This window comes from Podarcis liolepis (assembly GCF_965112155.1).
Source record: "Podarcis liolepis genome assembly, chromosome: 5".
Taxonomy (NCBI): Eukaryota; Metazoa; Chordata; class Lepidosauria; order Squamata; family Lacertidae; genus Podarcis; species Podarcis liolepis.
Genome location: NC_139556.1, coordinates 48,798,173 through 48,819,277, shown reverse-complemented (window position 1 = coordinate 48,819,277; position 21,105 = coordinate 48,798,173). Strand labels below are relative to the sequence as shown.

At 41.6% G+C, this 21,105-nt stretch overlaps 1 protein-coding gene across 1 annotated transcript in view; it reads left to right on the top strand.

Moving 5' to 3' along the window:
• Nucleotides 1-376: 376 nt before the first annotated feature.
• DMBT1 (deleted in malignant brain tumors 1) overlaps nt 377-21,105 on the top strand; it is a 152,996-nt gene continuing 132,267 nt past the window's right edge. Inside the window, exons 1-4 of the mRNA XM_083505310.1 lie at nt 377-520; nt 8,020-8,049; nt 8,917-9,064; nt 11,064-11,248. Of these exons, the coding sequence (XP_083361436.1) occupies nt 475-520; nt 8,020-8,049; nt 8,917-9,064; nt 11,064-11,248 (409 nt within the window). The 5' untranslated portion in view covers nt 377-474. The remainder of the gene's footprint in view (nt 521-8,019; nt 8,050-8,916; nt 9,065-11,063; nt 11,249-21,105) is intronic.

Here is a 21,105-nt window from a genome sequence, read left to right as displayed (position 1 = left end):
CAGCACCCAGAAGGAGCTGTGTGTTTCTCTAGATCCTGGCTGCATATGGGCACAAATATTTCTTGTGCAACACTCTCCTTAAGAGAATCTTGCCTGCTGACATTCCCCCAAATGAAGTGACAAGTAGGTGCACTTGATGGTATCTAATTCACACTCATTTCCTTCTGGAAAATAGCCCCCCTTTTTTAAAAAGGAAGAAGGAGAATGACAAGCGCTGGGCTTCATACTGAGGACTGTTTACACAACAAGTATAAAAAATTAAAGATAAGGGAAGTGGCATTGATATGCACTCGTATTGTTGGCATGGTTTAACAAACATTGTTTGGCATCGCAAAAGTCCTTCTAGAGAACTTCCTTTTCCCAGGAGCTGACGAAAAAGGGCAGATCAAATTTCAGACCCACCACACTATATATATTCAGGTGTCTTCATCCTGAAGGTTACTACTCCTAATTCTCCTGGAATCTTAGCCCAAGATGGATCAAACTGTGATCTTTTTTTGGGTGCTACTCTCAGCATCAGGTAATGTGGTGTGTGTGTGTGTGTGTGAGAGAGAGAGAGAGAGAGAGAGAGAGAGAGAGAGATCTTTGCTTCACCTTCTTTTCTGTCTTGCATAAAGTCGAACAGCAATTTCAATAAATAAATGCTTAAATCAGAATTGAGAAATAAAGGACAAAGTCTGTAGCTCAGTGGTAGGGAAGGCTCCAAGTTCCAACCCTGGTATCGCCATATAGGGTTGGGAAAGTCTCTTGACTGAAACACTGGAGAGTTTCTGCCAGTCAGTGTAGACAATACTGATGTAGATGGACCAATGAATTTAAGTCCGTATAAGGCAGCTTCATATATTCCTATGAAGAAACGAATGTTGACTGTTTTCATATATGAACTGCTTGAACCTTTTAGAGCATAGTCATAGGTATCAACTTTGCTGTAGAAAATTGACTGTCATTTGCTTTGTTGCGAACTTGGTCTTCAGATTATGGTCTGTGCATCCATCTATCCACCCATTCCCACCACCCTTCTGAGTAATACCCCTCCCCACCTTCTCACTATATAGAAGGATCTGGCAACTTCTGATCTGGCAACTTCAGTGTATCTGTTTCAGTGTATCTGAAGAAGTGTGCATGCACACGAAAGCTCATACCAAGAACTAACTTAGTTGGTCTTTAAGGTGCTACTGGAAGGAATTTTTTTATTTTGACTATGGCAGACCAACACGGCTACCTATCTGTAACATCCATCTAGAGTTAGCCACCCTTATGCACACTTCAGGGAAGTAAGTGCCATTGACTTGTTTCTCAGGAAACAGGAACAGACCGCAAATCTTGTCGGGAGCAATGGGATAAGTTTGTCAAAACCAATTTATTCTACTGGTTTCAGTGGGGTGAACTTTGGCTGGATCGGTATGTTAGTGTTCGTTAGAAAATAAATTAAAAACCATTACTCTATTCATTTCACAACCTTGCCTTTGTTTGGGGGAAATTATTGAATGATTTATTACTTTGATTACATTTGGCATTCAGTTCAGTGAAGTTAGATTTCAGAGAATAGTTTTGAGATGTAGACTAGGTAGATTAGGGAACTTTTTCTATCCCTCTACACTGGAGGCTTGAAAGAAAAACAGTTTTCAAAAATGTCATTAAGAAGCTAAATCAACATTTTTTTTGTTAGGAATCTTCCCAAACATATTGGGTGGTATTCAACTAAGTTTTACATATAGTAAACACACTAAAATTAATGAACATGACTAAGTTAGGGCCATTAATTTTAAAGAATCTGCTCTGGGCAGAGGTGCCAGCTTCTCCAGACAATTTAGGGGTCCTGTCATGACATCCCAACATCATGCACATGATATCATAAAACGTTCTGATGTCACGCATGTGGCACTGCATGGCATTCTGATGTTGTGCGACTATATGATGTCACGTGCGTCCCCTCAATTGTCCAGAGAAGTTGGCCCGTCCTTCTCTAAAATAAGATGGGGGAGAAAGCTAAAGTGCTTTGGCCCCAGACGCCGGCACCCTTGGCTCTAGGTAAACACCACCTGGAGTCCAGAACCTCGGAGCATCAAATTTGTGCTCCTACTTATACTACCTATAGAACACTCAAGCTTGAAAGGCAGTTTTTACCTCAATGTAAAATGGATTAGATGTATTTTAGAGCGTAGCAGCTTCTTCAGCATGTGCCCAGTTGAAGTTCATGTTTTTGATGTGGTATGGGATCTCCCCCCCCCCAATTGCCCCTAGAAGGTCGCAGCCATAGGCGCCAACTCCCTGGGGCCCTGGATGCCTCAGCACTCACAAAATTCCCCATGAAGGGGCTGGACAACCACAAAATTTGGTGCCAAGGCACCCATGGTCCTGGGGCCAAGTTGGCACTCCTGGTCCCAGCAGATGTTGCCACAGGTTTCCTGCATGCACAGATTCAGGGACTCCCTAATCATGGGCAATAGGATGGAAGATTCACTTCTAAAACAAGTTTAGAAGGATTGTGGAAAGTAAGCCCCTCCCACAATCGATAGAACTGATCATTAATCACATACACTATTCCCAATCCTTAGGGGGGAAGCCTCATATCTTACAGAGCCAAAATGGCATTCCAAAAATGAAAAAGGAGGCTATCAATAGGTTTAGGGGAAACCCAAGATTTGCAATTGTATTGAATTGTTTTACAGAAGAAAAATGGACCAAGCATTCTACACAGGGAATGGTGTCCTCAGCAGCCAATAAATATTGACTGTTGGGGGCAGGTAGAGAAAACTAATATGGACGGAGGGGAGCAATTTGATTCAGTTCACATTTAAAGGTGAACCTACCTACCACGCACTTTCTGAAACAATACACAAACTAAAACACAGCCATCCTTCGAGATCTTATTCTGTGGATAAGTAATGCGTACACAAATGCATAGACTAGGATAAAGGGTGCCTAAACATGCATATGAAAATAACAGATGAAATGCATTATATTAGGGGAAACAGCTTTGCAAAAAAATGTGTAAAGGTAAAGGTAAAGGGACCCCTGACCATTAGGTCCAGTCGTGGCCGCCTCTGGGGTTGCGGCGCTCATCCCGCTTTATTGGCTGAGGAAGCCGGCGTACAGCTTCCAGGTCATGTGGCCAGCATGACTAAGCCGCTTCTGGCGAACCAGAGCAGCACATGGAAACGCCGTTTACCTTCCCGCTGGAGCGGTACCTATTTATCTACTTGCACTTTGACATGCTTTCGAACTGCTAGGTTGGCAGGAGCAGGGACCAAGCAATGGGAGCTCACCCCGTCGCGGGGATTTGAACCGCCGACCTTCTGATCGGCAAGTCCACAGCACCACCCGTGTACAAAGGGGCAAATATGAATTCTGCATGTGTATATTAGGAGAAATTTGCACTAAAATGCTGATAAATTTTATGAGGACTTTAAAAATTACAAACTGGATTGGAAATGTGAAAAACTGAAAGGATTGGAAACATGAGGAATGGGGAGAAACCAAGATGCACATATTTGCCCATTCCTAGGTAGGGAGAACTGAATTAGAGTAGGGAATCTTGAACTGAGGCCACTGCACACGCCAACATTTTTGTTGTAGGTCTCACTTATTTAAAACTCATTTTTAAGTAGTTGTTCCACTCCAGCTGGTTTGAACTATAAATTCCTTGGCTCAATAATGTTTTGTATAGTGACTAGCTGTGCTGAAATATATTTTGATGCGAGTTGCAACTATTGTTTTGTAGGCTCTCCTGGGCATCAGTCTTAAACAAGAACCACTGTGTGCCAGATCCTGCCACCCACACAAAGGGGAAAAGTTCGGAAGCCAGGAGGGAAGGTGTGGCTGGGGATGGGAAGAGAAGGTTGGCAAGGGTTGGTCAGTGCCAGAAATTTCCTCTCTCTCCCTACCTGAAACAGCGTAGGTTGTTGCATGACCATGACGTCTGGGGTGTGTGATGGTGTACTCAAACTGGTTTAGAGAGGAGGAATTCAATGACTTGGAAATGCTTCTCCTTTCCTACACATCACTCTTTCCTGTGTTTTCTTGTGCATTACCCATGTCATCACCCCCAGCATGGGTTGCATCCAATTTGAAAAACTTCCATTTTTAAAAATGAACCAACCACAACTTACACATTTTATTAATTAACTAATTGGAAATGCATCATTTTTTAATATTAAGTGTCCAAGGTACTATGCTGTGTAACATTTTTGCTTGAATTGTATTTTACTTGAATCTGTCTTAAATAACTCTAGTTACTGAGTGTTGCTGTTACATTCAGGTCCTGTTGCAGGCTTCCCACAGTCAGAACAGGATACTGGACTAGCAGCTACATCTAGTTTCTGACTTCTGTAGTTAAAGAGGTTGTCATAACTGTATTTGCATGGAAGCAAATATCTATGTCAATGCAAAGACCCCCCCCCATTTGCCCAAATATTTCCTATTATGGAGAATATCCATTCCATGCAGCTCAGCTATTTATACCTGAGAAGGCATCAAGGGACTCTCCACCACCCCAGTTGGTTGCATTCCATAAGCATTACTTTTGAATTCTTGAAAACCCTTGAGAGGTTTCTCTGAGCATTCAGCCATAATTCTCAAGAGCAGTCTTCTTCAACCTGGTGCCTTCCAGATGTCATTAGCCTATAACTCCCATCCCAAACAATATGAATGGGGCTGATGGGAGTAGGCTTCCAAAAACATGCAAAGAGCACCAGGCTGGTGAAGGCTTCTCCAAAGGGTTCAATGATGGAGGCTTGAAGATCAGCCCACCACCATTCACAGTGGGAAGAGATGCTCAGAACATCATTTCCTCCTGAAGCAGAAATCTATTGGGTCTTAGCCTTTTCAAGAGCACGCTGCCCTCTCCTACCTACTCCCTGTCCTCAAGGTGAAGTATTTTTGTGTGTGTGTTGGGGAAGAGGGAAGAGGCAACAGGCTGTGAACATCAGCATGGATGTAAGAAAAATCGAGGTGGAGGAACCAGTCCACTTCAGTCCTGCTCACTGTAATTCCACAGACCTAGGTGCGCAAATAGAGCACTGAAAGCATAAGCTGTGGGTCAGTTAAAGCACAACAGTTGAGGTCCAATGCCTTCTTCTGCACTCATTCCCCAGTTTTGAACACCCAGTCCCAGACATCAGATATAGATCTTCAGTTCTGGTAATGTCTGGGTGAAAAAAACACATATGGGACATCTCTTAATTTAATATCTATAATATCTATATTCACACACACACGAGAGAGAGAGAGAGAGAGAGAGCGAGAGAGAGAGAGACCACTTTATCGTGGTCCTTAGACCCAAAATACACAGTACAACAATAGTACATATTAACAGTTATTAAGGTGTAAGATCGGCCTTGCTGGCCAACAGAGGAGCTTTAGCTGGTACATACTGATTTCTTATTTTTATTGCCTTCAAGAAGTGTAACAGTATCAAACTTATCCTCAAGGAGAACCTTGACATGAAATGGGTCAGTATTTCTAGGTTGTTCCGATAGTATTGGATTGATTAGATGCTGTCGAACCTGTTTATACAAACTACAGTTTATTAAAATATGTTCCATATATTCAACATCCTGGGAACATGGGCACAGCCTATCTCGGTATGGGACACCAGCCAATATTCCCCTCAGCACTTCAGATGGGAAAACATTTAATCTGACTTTAGAAAACAGATGGCGATAGTTAGATACAGTCAAATTCTTAAGATAGGGAGGTAACAAAAAAACCCTGTAGGTATTGGAATCCTGACATAGATGGGCCACAGGTCACATGTGAGCAAGATCGGAAATCACTAAAGGTGATATCCCATAAGCTCTGTTTCACAGTTTTGAGGGCAGTATCATATCCCAGGTGGGTAAGAAAAAGGTTGAAAGACCTATCAAAGAGGCCTTACATGCCATGGTTTTTGACCAGGAGCCGATGTACTCCTCATTTATCAAATGAAGGAGTAGCCCATTCCCAAAGCCATACATGCAGATTCTTAGCCAATATTTCAAAGCACTCCACCAGTGGGTAGGGAGAGAGAGGAATTACATGCTGCCAGGCTACAAACATTGTAAAAATTAGTTTCATAGCAAGGCTCAATACACTCATTGTTCTTCCCCCTGGTAATTATTTACACATTTCCCAACTATTGCAGAAATAGCCTTTCATTGCTAATCATTATTTTTCATTATACTTTCCCACAGTCATACAGAAGAAGCTTAGCTGTCTTTAATAACCTTTAAATGTATTTATATAAAACAATAAACTCCTCTATAAACCTTAACCTTTTTAAAGCTCAGCAGTAGTAGCTTTAGTAAATTCACTTATTAAATATTTCTATTTTGGTGTTCTTTAGCTTGTAGGAGAAGTCTCCCCTTGTCCTACCTGGAGATACTGGGAATTGAACCTGGGAACCTGCGTGGAAAGCAGATGCTCTGGCACCACACTGTAGCTTAGCTGAGAAGGAATGGAGCTAGGGGTCTCATTGCCTTAAGGGGTGCCAGGGGTGTAGGTGTGGATCAGTCTACCTGAGATGATGATTGCATTGCTATGCCACTGGGATGCTGAGCAACAGTCATAGTCATGTTTGCACATAGTCAAGACCTATGTTTATCCAAAGCCTGTGTCCTGTGTGTTCCTCTTTGACCTCTATGAAGGACACTCCCAACGGCAGGTGCAAAAGATTTGCTGTGGTGCAATTACTGTCTTCTGCAAATTACGCCTTCTACAGAGGTTTCGCTGGGGTTCTATAGAAGCATTTTGAGATTATACTAGCACCACTTCAGAACAAAGGGATTATGAAAAGGAGCTACTCTGTGTGTGGCTAAGTGGCAGTAATCCTAAATTAAATGCTATCAGATTTCCAGAAGCCAGTAAGGTTATAAAGATGATCAGAAGAATGATTCATGTTGTTTGAATTTAAGTACTAACATTCATTTCCTTAATACTAGTCAAACATTGTGAAATGCTGCTCTTAAAACAGAACTGAGTTTTGTTGAATAACGTCCCATTTCAAGAGTCTAAAAAGTAATTGTTCAAACTCCGTTCTTTGACCCCCCCCCCCAGTTTGCAGTTTATACAGTAACATAAAAATTTGCTGTGGCTGTGAGAGAAATCCTTTCCCAGCCCCAGTAGCGTAGCTATGGGGGGGGGGGGGAGCAGGGAGGGTGGTCCACATTGGGTGGCAGGCTTACCCAAAGGGTGTCCTGGGTGTCGCACAGCCTGCAAAGTGCCCCAGCCACCACCTCCTGCTTGGCTGTGGATGGCCTGGAAAATCAGCATGGCCTGGAGCTCAGCTTATTTGCCCCACCCCATGGGCAGCTTGCCCTGCCCCTGCGGGCAGTGCATGCGCCAACCCCGAGCACCCAAGCGGCTTGCTACACCACTGCCCAGCCCTGTCAACTAGTGGCTAACCTCTGTCTACAGCAATGTCAACCAGCAATCAAGGAAGGAGGGAGAGGGATGCAAGTTGGCAATGGTTCTTCTTTACTACTGCCAGCCACAACAGTGCTGTGCTGTGGCCTAATCCTGGAATTACAATCCAGGAGTATACTAGAAAGAGCAGGTTCTCCCTCATGTATGTCACTCTGGCCCTGCCTCCAGAAGTGAGCTAGTGTTGCAGATTGGCCTCCAATGTACAACTTCCAACTTGTACAGCTACTGCTTTCAGCTCAGATGAAATGGAACTTTTAGCATACAGTGCTCTTATTCATTTGGGGTTTCTTTTTGTTTGTAAGAACACAACTTGATTGCATTTAAGATTGAAGCCCTACATATGAGACCCCTAAGATTTGTAACTGCATTCCACTATAATGGTTGCAGAAATTGGATTTGCTAGAGGAGTGTCCTTGTTCTTCTTCTTCTTGCTAGCAAAAGTGGCATATTTTTATTCGTTGCGAGCATGGCATTCAATGAAGCCATTTTTTTCTTCTTGATGAAGAACATTTCCTGCTACATATTAAACCACATCAATTCAATGAACAATTTTGAAATTGTATTCTTGCAATGTTTTCTTGATTCTCTTTCCTCTCTCCCTTTTCTTTTAAATAGGAGTGAAATCTGCCACAACAGTAGCTAAAGGTAAGCAGCATCTCTTCTGCTACATAATATAATGTTGAATTCCAGTTCCCGGCATGCTGATAATATAGTATCGCTTTCTCATGCAGAAATTTGCTAGTGGGTAGCCTGCAAACCCCTTCAGATGCTGTTGGAGGAGCCTAATTGCTGGGGCTGTGCAGGCCCCTCAATGCAATCTAGGGCCCTATCTGGCACACTGGAGCAACCCAATCTGACCCAAGCTGATCTGGGTCCAACCCAGCCTGACCCAATATCTTGTGAATTGCCCTGTGATCTTTGGATGAAGGGCGGTATACAAATTTAAGAAATAATAATAAATAACAATAAGCTTGAAATCTTTTTTTTTGGGGGGGGGACAGTTCTAACTCAAGTTAAATATTTGGCCAGAAGGGGAGAAGGAGAAGGAGAAACTGCCCCCCAACAGCATATTTTATTAGGGTACTAAATCAAACACATCAGATTTCCCCCCCAAAATACCCATAGCAAAGCATTCAGAAAAACCCTTGAATTCTTTGCATTCTGGCTTCTTGTTCTTATAAGAATGCCTACTATGAGCTGAACCTATCTATAGGCCTGTGCTGCAAAGAAAAGCTGGATTCACTGGGCTCATAGTAGATCTAGTATTTATTCTTCTGCCAATGGCAGCTCTCTGCTTAATGGTGCAAAGATCACCTGGCTTCATGACACACAACAGATGTGATGCTGAAGATGGCTGAAGAAAACAGAAGGTCCACATGGAATTCAGTCCTTGTGATTCTGTCCTCTGGGTCTTGGTGAAGCTGGAAAGTTGTTACTGGGATCTGCTTTTGGAGGGGTGGGGGGAAGCAGTGCTTTGACGCAATACTCAGTGTTTATTTTTGTATTTGTTAGGCAGCTACAGTTGTGGCAAGACTTTCACAGATCCATCGAGGTCATTTTCTCCCCCATATTACAATGGTGGTGGAGACGTCGTAGAGTGTCTCTGGACAATTGTTTCATATTATAAGATTCCTATAGTGCTAACCCTTGATTATTTCAGGTAAGTCTTCCGTTGCTGAAAGCTAGTGTTTTGTACTGTCAGCATCTTGCTTGTACTTTGGCAATAGGTACCACTGAAGAGGAAATTATTTCGTCATGCTTCCTTTCCTCCTTAATCTTTTTCTTCACTTTCTGCTTCTCTTTTTCCACACTTACCCCTTTTCATGTTCTCCTGGTTCTTTCATCTTTTCTTTTTCTTTATATGTTTGCTTGTTTTGAATAACTAGAGCAAAAGGATGCAGAATTGATATAATACATAAACTGATTGATTTGACATTTTTTTAAAAATACCTTGTATAAATCATGTATAAGGGCTTTTCACCTGAGCAGCTTGTTGATGGATCAGGTTCATCTGCAAGGTGTGAGGGAGCTGACACCACCACCCTGTTGTGGGTTACAGGTGTGCCAGTTTAATTTGTTTTTCAAAAAATTTCATCATTACTGAAATCACAAAGGAATAAAAGCATGCATATCCTTAAAGCATATATGTGAAAGAAAAAGAAAGAAAGAAAGAAAGAAAGAAAGAAAGAAAGAAAGAAAGAACATTTTCCAGTTTCAGAGTCCATTCCAGTTGTTCTGTTATTTGCAAAGTTAGTAAAAAATGGCTGGCAATTCCATAAGTGCCAGGGAATCTGGGTCAACTATGGCCTGCATATCTCACTTGGGCTGTTGAAGCTTCTGAGTCTTCATTCACAAATTTAATAAAACCAAAGCAAGCTGAATGCAATGTGCCAGATGTTGATTGCCTTGGGAAAGAGTGAGAAATGGAAGTCTTTAAGGTGACCATGTCCTGTGGGCTCATGCATATTATATACTAAATAAATAAATGAAGTTTCCAAAATCCCCTACAAAACAGCATAGCTGTCAAGTGTCCCTTATTTGAAGGGACAGTCCCTTATTCCAGCGCCATGTCCCGCTGCTGTCCCTTATTGATGGATGTCCCTTAAATGATGTCCCTTAAATTTCAAAGGAAGCAACTCCTCTCCCTCCCTCCCTCCCTACTGGCCAGGGAGGAGGGAGGCTCCAACTGTGTTGCTTGGCTGTGTTGCTCACCCAATAAGAAGTCTAAGAACGACTGGGGATGGAGCTTGCATGCCTTGTGTGTGGCTAGTTAATGCAAGCTGAGGGGGTTTTTGAATGCTGGACGCCATTTTGTTGCATGTGCTGCTGCAAACTTTGCAGTGCAAAGCCAGGCCAGGGAGCCATCTTAAGTTGAGGCTGCATAGGCCTTGTGGTGCATGTGATTCAGATTCTATTCAGTTGAACCTCTGGTTACAAAGTTGGTTGGACGTTAGAGCATGAGTTTGACCAGACTGCAGGAGGACAGGAAGACTGGAGTGCCTGGAACAGGTGAGGCTGCAGGTCCCTTATTTTGGCTGTTGGTCTCTTATTTTCAAGGCTGCTGGTCCCTTATTTTCAAATCTGTAAGTTGACAGCTATGCAAAACAGTGCTCATGACTTCTGTGGGAAAATCAATATTATAGCCACACTAGGAAGTCTAGCTGTCCAGAGCCAGCACTCCTGCTAGAGTTCTGCTGCATATATTTAAAGTAGGAGAGGAATGATGTGCTGGCTCCAGGTCTGGCTCCCATTGAGACATTGTGAGATGCATTCCAAAATCTTTCCTCCAGAGCCTATTTCTTACCAACCAATGAGACATTACATTAATCAAAATGCTACAATATTTAGTGCTACAAGGCCTTTATATGTCCTACTGATCTGGGAGCAGGTCTCAGGGAACTCAAGAGTACTTGATTCCAATTAGCCATGCATAGGATTTTGCTGTTAATGCGTTACGACAAAAAATTAACTGAACTCAAGGGGTCACAAACCGCAGGTGGGAGAGGAGACAGAGTTTTTAAAGTTAAGAATGTGAGGAGAAAAGGAAATCATCAAAATCATATAAATAATAAAATCATTGTCATCGTCGTTTGACACTTTTGAATGCAGGAATTTCTTTGCCTTGTACAGTATGACTAATGACACTTTTTCCTCCACAGTTTGGACTGTACTCGTGACTACATTCAAATCTATGATGGAATGGTAGATCATTCAGCACTACTTGGGCAAATATGCGATGGCCCAAGTCAGGTATTCGTTTCACGTTCAGGCCTCATGAAAGTTTTACTCCACAGAGAGTCCTATCGTGCAGGCTCTGGCTTTTTTGCCTATTACAATATAACAGGTAACCCTGGAACTCATACATTTACTTTCCATGCAGCCGAATATTTTTGCTTTTCGTATGCAGGAATAGAATTTTGTAGATCGGATTAGAATTTGACATTGTGGGCATTTGCTTCAGGATTCCAATAGAGGGGCTTTAACGCAGTAAACAATAGGGTTGTGCAACAGTTCACTAGATTGGCTTGTAATATTGGGAAACAATCTACGCTGCTTCAGAGCCACTCTGTTTTTCCAGTTTGACTTCTTGTTCCGAATCTGAATTAGACCTGTTTTCCCCCTTTGATTATGATGGGGAATTTAAACATGGCTGAACGTTTTCCCCTTTTCCCAAGGAATGGATGACAGAGAAAACAATGCCTCTCCAGAGAGCATTAAGCCTGCCAAATTGCAGGCAGTGCAAGGCCTGGTTTTATCCCTACTACAAAACATATGCAGGTTGGATGGGGAGCTGATCTGTGGTCTTACCCTCCACACATATGTTCAGTGTCACTGTTTTGATTATCTGGAGAAGGCCTGACTCATCCACAAACTATTTCTGCTCAACCTTTTCAGTGAAATTTTGCCTTTTTTAGTCTTCTCAGATCCAGAACTATGCTACTCGTAAAAGCTGCCCAAACCCCTATTTGTTTCCATGGTTTTTCATTTTGTTTCCTCCAGTCTTCCTTCAAATGTTCATTTTTTCTTCATAGGGAAAGCAAAAGTGCTAAATTCGCAAATATTTTTTTATTAAAAAATCAACATTTTCACTGTATATTTTAGAAAGTTGTTTGTTTCACTATCCATTTGGATACTTCTTACAATATTATAATGGTTGTTCTGGACATTAAGGGACAAGTTGGGATACAATTGGATGCCATTTGGAATCAAGATGGTTGCCACACCATGCAAATTTTACATTTCAACCACTCATTTTACAATTGCTCCGATACAAGTTTAAAATATAAATGTGGTTTTGATTTTGAAAGAGCAAATATTTTTAAAATCTAGGTTGAATCTTGACATCTGCAGGACATTATAGCATTAACAATTGCTAGAATGTTGACTGTTTTATAAAATGATGTTTTTTATTTATAGATCTGGCAACCTCACCAGTCCCTGAATTAACAACAGGTAATGAAATCTGCTCACCTTTTTTTTTAATGCAGGGAATATGAAGGTCCCTGGGCATAACAGTAGGCTTGGCAGAGTAATGGTCATAGGTAGTAGTCAACTAAATTTTACTGAGAGTATATCCAATTAAATTGAGAGTCCTAACTTAGTCATGTTCATTAATTTCAGTGGGTCTACTCTGACCAAAATGTAATTAAATGATACCTCATAAATGGTCTAGCATTTGATAATGTTGAGGTAATGAGGTTTTAGCATGGAAGAGAAAATAAAGACACAAACCAAAAAAGGAACTATTGGAAATTTAACATTAAGTTATTGAGAATCCTGAAATCCAAACAAGGAGAGATAATCTGTTGTAGAAAATATCAGTAAGAGCAAGGGAGAGAGAATTAATTTGAGCTGGAATCAAGAAGAGAAAGAGAATTCAAAAGGTACGTATTTTTTTTCCAGACTTAGCTTCGCAAAGCTCTATATTGATTTGTTTTGTAATGCTTTGTTCATCTATTTCCCTAAGTTGTGGAACTGAGTACAGAACTGAGATATACCATTCCCATTTTAAATCAATACAGACTTTATTTCGTATTAGGTAAAAAGTCATTGAATATACATTATCTGAGCATCACTTACCTGTCCAAACTTGGGGTGGTAAATGGGAGCATAGATAAAAACAACATACTTTCTTGGCATGCAATTTAAAAACTAAAGGGGGTGAACCTTAATGGAAATGAGTAAGTGAATGAAAGAATGAAAGTTTGTTGGAAACAGATGTATTTATTCTTGCTTTGTTGTTGTTGTAAATATTCTTTCATCATGAGGTGAAATCTAATGTTGAATCAGTGCTTTTTTCTAAAAAAAATGTTTAGGGGTACTCTCATTTTCCTACTCATATTGAAATATCGCCCCTCAATGAGGCCAAACTTAAATACACAAAATGTTTAGGGGTATGTGTACCCCTGCACCCCCCCCCCCCAGAAAAAAGCACTGTGTTTAATCATATTCAGGGTAGGTTCATTTATTTCAGTGGAACTACTCTGAATATGACTAATGTTGGATATCACCTTCTGATGAGAAGATGAGAGTAAACAGGAACAAAATTAGGACAAAACTTGAAAAATTGTGATATCCTGGTTTATTTTAGTATGTGCCGAGCCAAAACACTGGATCCCAAGGGCCACACATCCTCTGTTTCATATAAGGATATTTACAATTTTCTTCAGAACAGCAGCTAACCTTGGTCAAGAGTCCTCCTATGTTTCTCTTCAGTGTTCTAAGGTTATTAGAGTCTAAACACACTTATGTCTCTGTTGCTTGTCCATTTATGACAACATGCTGGGGTGGTAAAATGCTTGTTATTCAACTGAACTTTACTCCAAAAATATTGATCAAGGTTGCTTTTCTTATCAAATTCTTCTCTCACAGCTCCAGAGTTGACAACCGAACCTGTGTATAGTAAGTTTCCAATCTAAATCTTTATTGTTATACTTTGTCCAAAAAGGGTATGAATTAGAGAGAAGCAAGTCTTCAACTGAATAATCAGACATTTAGTTGCAAATCTGTTGCCTTCTCTCTGTGTTCATGCAGTTAAGAATAATGAATACCCAGTGAAGAGGGCCCTCTTGAAATAGAAAACATCTCTGATCACAACTTGTTATGGTGTAAAAACACCATAATCTCTGATAACTGAAGGGCTTTACAGGCATTTGGACTTATGTCCACCGCCTTTCTCTTCTTCAAGGGAAGACAGAGGCAGCAGGGGTGATTTGAGAATAGCCCTCCCCTCAGGCTGTAGCAGGAGCAATGCAAAACAGGGCACCTCAGTCCCAATCTCTCTAGGCCAGCGATGGGACGCCTTTGGTTCTTCTCTTTGGTTCTTCAGTGCCCTTTCAGTGTGGTGGCATCCTCTTGGAACCATTTGGATATATCCATAGCCCTTTTTAAAAAATGAACATAGTAGAATGTGGATATTTCAATTTGCTGACCAATGTTCATCTTTCTTTAGCAACAACTCTTCCTCCAGAAACCACTAGTGAGTACCTACCATTTTGCATGTACTGGTAATTTTGCCACAGTGAACAGCCAAGGGAATAATGTAGTTTCGGGCAGAAAATAGAGCATGGAATTAAAATGCAGTGCCTTCTTACATCCCTTATAATAATGGCATCTCAGGACCATCTGAGTACAATCGTGGTTGATGCTCTTTGGTGCTGAAAGAATGGAGCCAGAGCACAGTCATCTGCGCAGCTTCCTAGTGGTCCCCATTCTCCTCCTTGCTCAGCTGTACAAAGCTAACACTGAGACTAAGAAGGAGGAATCTGACCAGCAGTACCACCTCCTGGACTTGCACATAGGATGCTGGGCAGGCAGGCAGGGGGTGCGGCTGACAGCAGAATGAGGTTGGTGGGGCAGTGCCCCATTTGCTTTCACAAATCAGCCTGACCCAAAGGTAGATGAATATTTGTTTTGACACAGAGTAGAAACAGAATAGGCCTTTGAAAAATTGCATATGCAAACACACACACAACTGAAAGTATGGTCATCTTGCACTGGGATGTAAAGTTAACATTTTTGTTCCTTGCTTTCTGATCATCGCCTTCTGAGAAATCCTATATTACCAGCCCCCTGAATTGGGTGTTCCCAATGTGCCTAGGTGAAATTTTAGTCCTAGATGCCCGGGGTCTGAGGGAAGATCTAAAATGCAGTGCTAATGTTGCTGTAGAGGAGATTATCTCTACAATACCTTGCGCATAATGACAACTGAGCCTGGCTCTGCAAAATGTTCTGTCTGTGTTCTTCAGTGTGGTGGCATCCTCTTGGAACCATTTGGATATATCCATAGCCCTTTTTTTAAAATGAACATAGTACAATGTGGATATTTCAATTTGCTGACCAATGTTCATCTTTCTTTAGCAACAACTCTTCCTCCAGAAACAACTAGTGAGTACCTACCATTTTGCATGTACCGGTAATTTTGCCACAGTGAACAGCAAAAGGAATAATGTAGTTTCGGGCAGAAGATACAGCATGGAATTAAAACGCAGTGCCTCCTTTCATCCTTTATAATAATGGCATCTCAGGACCATCTGAGCCAGTGTGGTGTAGTGGTTAAGAGCAGTGGACTCGTAATCTGGTGAACCGGGTTCGCATCCCCGCTCCTCCACATGCAGCCTAGGTGAAATTTTAGTCCTAGATGCCCGGGGTCTGAGGGAAGATCTAAAATGCAGTGCTAATGTTGCTATAGAGGAGATTATCTCTACAACACCTTGCGCATAATGACAACTGAGCCTGGCTCTACAAAATGTTCTGTCTGTGTTCTTTAGCGCCCTTTCAGTGTGGTGGCATCCTCTCGGAACCATATGGATATATCTATGGCCCTGATTATCCTGGATATGGCAGGCTGCTGGAGTGTGCCTGGGAAATTAAAGCTCCAATGTTTTACAATAGAATCGTTTTACAGTTTAAAACAGTTGGTTGGAAGTAAGTATTTGCATTATCGTAGTCCTTTCTGTACATTTGACTGATTAATTTCTAAATCTGTTTTTGCAACCAGTAAAATGCTCCTAAACAACATGGAGTTTTGTGCCATCTTAAAGACCGACACATTTAAAGAAAAACAGCATTTAATATTCTTTAATCTTTAACGGCCTTTGGGCAAGACCTTTTACACAGAACCTTCTTTGTTTTTTGCTGCAACAGCCTTACACGGCTTCCCCTGTGGATATGGTTAAAAATGTTTGAGTCCAAGATAATTTTTGATGTCTAGAACAATCAAGTGAGGTAGCCATAATCACCCAGGACCAGATACGGTCGTACCTTGGAAGTCAAACGGAATCCATTCCAGAAGTCCGTTTGACTTCCAAAACGTTCGAAAACCAAAGCGTGGCTTCTGATTGGAATTCATGGAAGCCCCATCGGACATTTGGCTTCCAAAAATAGTTCACAAACTGGAATAGTCACTTCTGGGTTTGAGACTACCAGGAGACAAAACATTCGGGAACTAAGCTGTTCCACTTCTAAGGTATGATTGTACATAAGAAGGCAATGGGCAAGATACAATTCAGAGTTTTTCAATCCAGTCCCATATACGTATATACGTGATATAGTTCACACAAATGCCTACAATGAGCCCCAATGAATACGGGAATATTGAATGGAGAATAGAGGGGGAGAATGGAATGCCTCTCACACACACACCCAGGGCTTTTAATTACTGTGAAGAATATGTATTACTTAGTATTTTTGTTTTTATAATACTTATTCTGTGACATTTTATATACATTGCATTACATGTACTCAACAACTTGAATCTAATTAGATAGTATTCATCACAGCTTGGTAACTTAAAGCTTTCTCCCACTGCCTGTCTACATCCATATAACTTAGAAAACATTGCTAAAATCTGACTGTAAATGTGAGGCTGATCCCATATTTTTTCAAATACTCAGATTTATGGAGCATGATTGAGTGTATTTCCAATATTTGGTAATCATTTTTTTGCCAGTCTCCCAGCATAATCTAACATGCCATGTCTTGAGGAACTGCTAGTTGCGAGGAATAAAAATAGAGTTTTTACGTGGCTCCATTAATATGAATAATAAATAATAACTTTTAAATTTGCATCCACAGTTTGAACTGCCGCACAGACTATATTGATGTCTATGATGGTGGCCTGGGCTCATCAAGACAACTTGGGAGAATTTGCTTGGCTACCCATCATGTATTTATATCCACTTCAAACACAATGACTGTTGTGTTGTACAGAAATTCCTTTAACACAGGACCATCATTTACTGCTTATTACTATATTACGCCACAAGGTAAAATGTGATTTTTAGAGTCATCTCTTAATCAACAAATATATTCAGTCTGCTGCTTTCATGAATGGATCCTTATGCTTCTTTAAAAATTGCATAAGAATATATAAAAAGAGTCCTGCCTAATAAGACTGAATATCCTCGCAGCCCATCATTTTGGGAAGTCCAGAAACAGGACTTCAGACCTGTTGCATTTACTGGGTCTGTTCACATGACGGTTTATTGTGGACCTGTGCTCACGCATGCATGTTTTGCAGAGCATCTACATGGCACAGTCCTCATCAAAATGCAGTCCCATATTATTTTCCTAATTAATCCAGATTGGGTGGGTGTGGAACTGGTAAATGGTAAATGTGATAACGCTAAATGTGTACTAAATGGTAAAAAAATATGAAACGGCATGTTGATAAGGACATCAGGGCTGGTTTGGGAGGTGACTGGGATGGCACTGGATTCTTATGGTTGGGAAGGAGCTGAATTTTCCCTAGTGTGGGTAAATGTTGCTTGAGTAAAGAAGCTTCTGCACCCTGGTCTGCCACTTTTTCGGCCCTTTTGATTTCATTTGGGCAAGTACTGGGGACACTTCTGTGGCAGTGAAGTAGAGGGATTCATCACCTGATCTCTCTCTCCAACCCCTCTTTCCACCCTTGGAGAGGGAGATCCAATGCCATTATTATTATTATTATTATTATTATTTATACCTCACCCATCTGGCTGGGTTTCCCCAGCCACTCTGGGCAGTTTCCAAAAAAAGATTAAAAATACATTAAACTTCCCTAAACAGGGCTGCCTCCAGATGTCTTCTAAACATCAGATAGTTGTTGATTTCCTTGACATCTGATGGGAAGGCGTTCCACAGGGTGGGCGCCACTACCAAGAAGACTCTCTGCCTGGTTCCCTGTAACTTGGCTTCTCACAGTGAGGGAACCGCCAGAAGGCCCTCGGTGCTGGACCTCAGTGTTCGGGTAGAACGATGGGGGTGGAGACGCTCCTTCAAATATACTGGACCGAGGCCATTTAGGGCTTTAAAGGTCAGCACCAACACTTTGAATTGTGCCCGGAAACGTACTGAGAGCCAATGTAGGTCTTTAAAGACCGGTGTTATGTGGTCTCGGCGGCCGCTCCCAGTCACCAGTCTAGCCTTACTCCCTTACTACCAAAGGGCCTTTCTGCCCCAGGGGACTATAGGTTTGAAAGAAAAGAGTACATATTGAATTTCTATTCCCTTCTTTTATTTGTCTTCTCATTCCCCAACAATTCACCTTTCATTCATTCATAAGTAAATACTATATGTTAGATCATCTAATGGTCAAACAAAATTCACTGCCACAAAAATGGGGTTTCAATGTAATATAGTTCTTAATAATTTTTATTCCTTTCTTTTTCAAGAAACAACCACAGAACACATTGATCCTAGTAAGAAGAATCTGCTAGCTATTTAAAAGCATTAGTACAATATACAGTTTTGATTTCATTTTACTGCACCATTTTTCTCTTACTCTGTTACTTTGTTTCTCTTCACGAACTAGCTTCTGTCACCCCGGAAGCAACTACAGAAGCAACTACTGCTGCTGGTAAGAGTCCTCTGACTCCCATACTAAAGTACTAAATCCTAATCCTGAGTATGTACACACAAATATCATAGAACAGGTTTCTCATGCAGAGCATCTGCTAAAGAGAAACCTGAAAATTAGGTGGTGTGTATATTTTAAAGAGCCTGATCTGCTGATGGCAATCACAGACTATCTGGAGAAGCAAGCACAAATCTCTTCCAGAGATTTCCTTGACTTCTATTTCATTTGTATCCCATTGTCTATGATTCTGTTCCTCAAGTCTGGTCTTGAAACAAGCATGGTCACATCCACCTTGCTGAAACATCCTCCTTGAATATTTGCTGAAATATTCTCCTTGAATATGGGGCTAAGGTGTCATGCGAATAATTTATGTTAATGTGGTAGATGTTGGAGTCGCCTCTACAGAGGTTATTCAGTTCCTCTTAGTACCTGACTTCTAATCATTAGATTGTGGTGACTGTCGTTGCTATGACATACTCAAAGCTTAGGAACTGAAGTCTCTGCATAAGACTCAGCTGGCATGAGCCACATTTAATTTAACACTACAAATCTACAGAAGGGAACCAGGTCAACCTCAGACATCTCCCTCTGCTCTCACGAAGGGAGATCTGATTATTTCTGTGGCCCACAGAAATATCCAGTGTTAGTTACACTGAGTAGTAAACCTTCAGGCCCTTACTACAAGGATTGCCTCTTGTGCCACAGATCCTTTCCCCAAAGATTCTTGGAAATTTTAGCTTGTTTAGGGTGCTGAGAACTGTTAGGAGGCTCCCATTCCCCTCTCAGAGCTACAGTTGTCAGAGTTCCATGGAGAGAAGGTCTGGTTGTTCGATGTTTGGCTTAATATTAACACATTCTACCACAATCTTATTGATTCTGTTCTTTCTTACTAGTTCAATCCACAACTGGAGAACTGACCACTATAGTCACACAGTGTAAGTCTGCATGTAGAAACTTCTTTTGTGACCACACAGGGAAATTAGACACACACATTGAGTGAACTGAGCCACATTTAATTTAACACTACAAATCTACAGAAGGGAACCAAGGTCAACCTCAGACATCTCCCTCTGCTCTGACAGAGGGAGATCTGATTATTTCTGTGGCCCACAAGGAAGTTCCCTCAAGGGGCACAGGGTTGCTGGGTTCACTGGGTAAAAATACTGATGAATATTAACAGATAATAGTGGCGTGCCTATTTCTTACCAATGCATATCAATGTTTCTCTTTCTTTGTGAACAGCTCCTTCTACTCCTCCTGGTGAGTCCTACTTTTTTTATTCCAAGTCTGAATCTTTCTCAATAGGCATGAAGTATGAAACATACATAGTGGGAAATTGATTAAGAATTGAGGGGGGGGGGAGCTCTTAGGTGTAGTTGCTAGTACATATTTGAAAGTCTGAAAGTATTAGTGATATATGTTCCAAAGGTAACTGAGTCATTATTTCAAAACAAGGAAGAAATTGAACTGACTTTTGAAAAAGAGTTTGGAAAATTGAATGGAAATTGTCTGTGTGTGTGTGTGTGTGTGTGTGTGTGTAAGAAACTGGAAGCATTAGGTATCTTGTAACGCGGGTGGCGCTGTGGGTAAAACCTCAGCGCCTAGGCCTTGCCGATCGCATGGTTGGCGGTTCGAATCCCCGCGGCAGGGTGAGCTCCCGTTGTTTGGTCCCAGTTCCTGCCCACCTAGCAGGTCGAAAGCACCCCCAAGTGCAAGTATATAAATAGGTACCGCTTTATAGCGGGAAGGTAAATGGCATTTCCGTGTGCTGCGCTGGTGCAGACTCGCCAGAGCAGCTTTGTCACTCTGGCCACGTGACCCGGAAGTGTCTCCGGACAGCGCTGGCCCCCGGCCTCTTAAGCGAGATGGGTGCGCAACCCCAGAGTCGGACACGACTGGCCCGCACGGGCAGGGGTACCTTTACCTTTACCTTTACTGAGCTGTATTAGGCATAGCATAGAAACCTGGCTTTTGGTTACAACTTTGTTCCCCATTTCTTTTCTTCTAGGAACAAACTACCATCAGCTTTTTATAAATCTTCCATTTCTATCCTGATGCAGTAGTGCTGAGGCTAGATGCTTCTTGGGTTTGGTGGTCCACTGAAAAATATCCAGTGTTAGTTATACTGAGTAGTATACCTTCAGGCCCTTACTACAAGGATTGCCTCTTGTGCCACAGATCCTTTCCCCAAAGATTCTTGGAAATTTTAGCTTGTTAAGGGTGTGGAGAATTGTTAGGAGGCCCTCATCGCCTTCTCAGAGCTACAGTTGTCAGAGTTCCATGGAGAGAATGTCTGGTTGTTCAGTGTTTGGCTTAATATTAACACATTCTACCACAATCTGATCGATTCTGTTCTTTCTTAC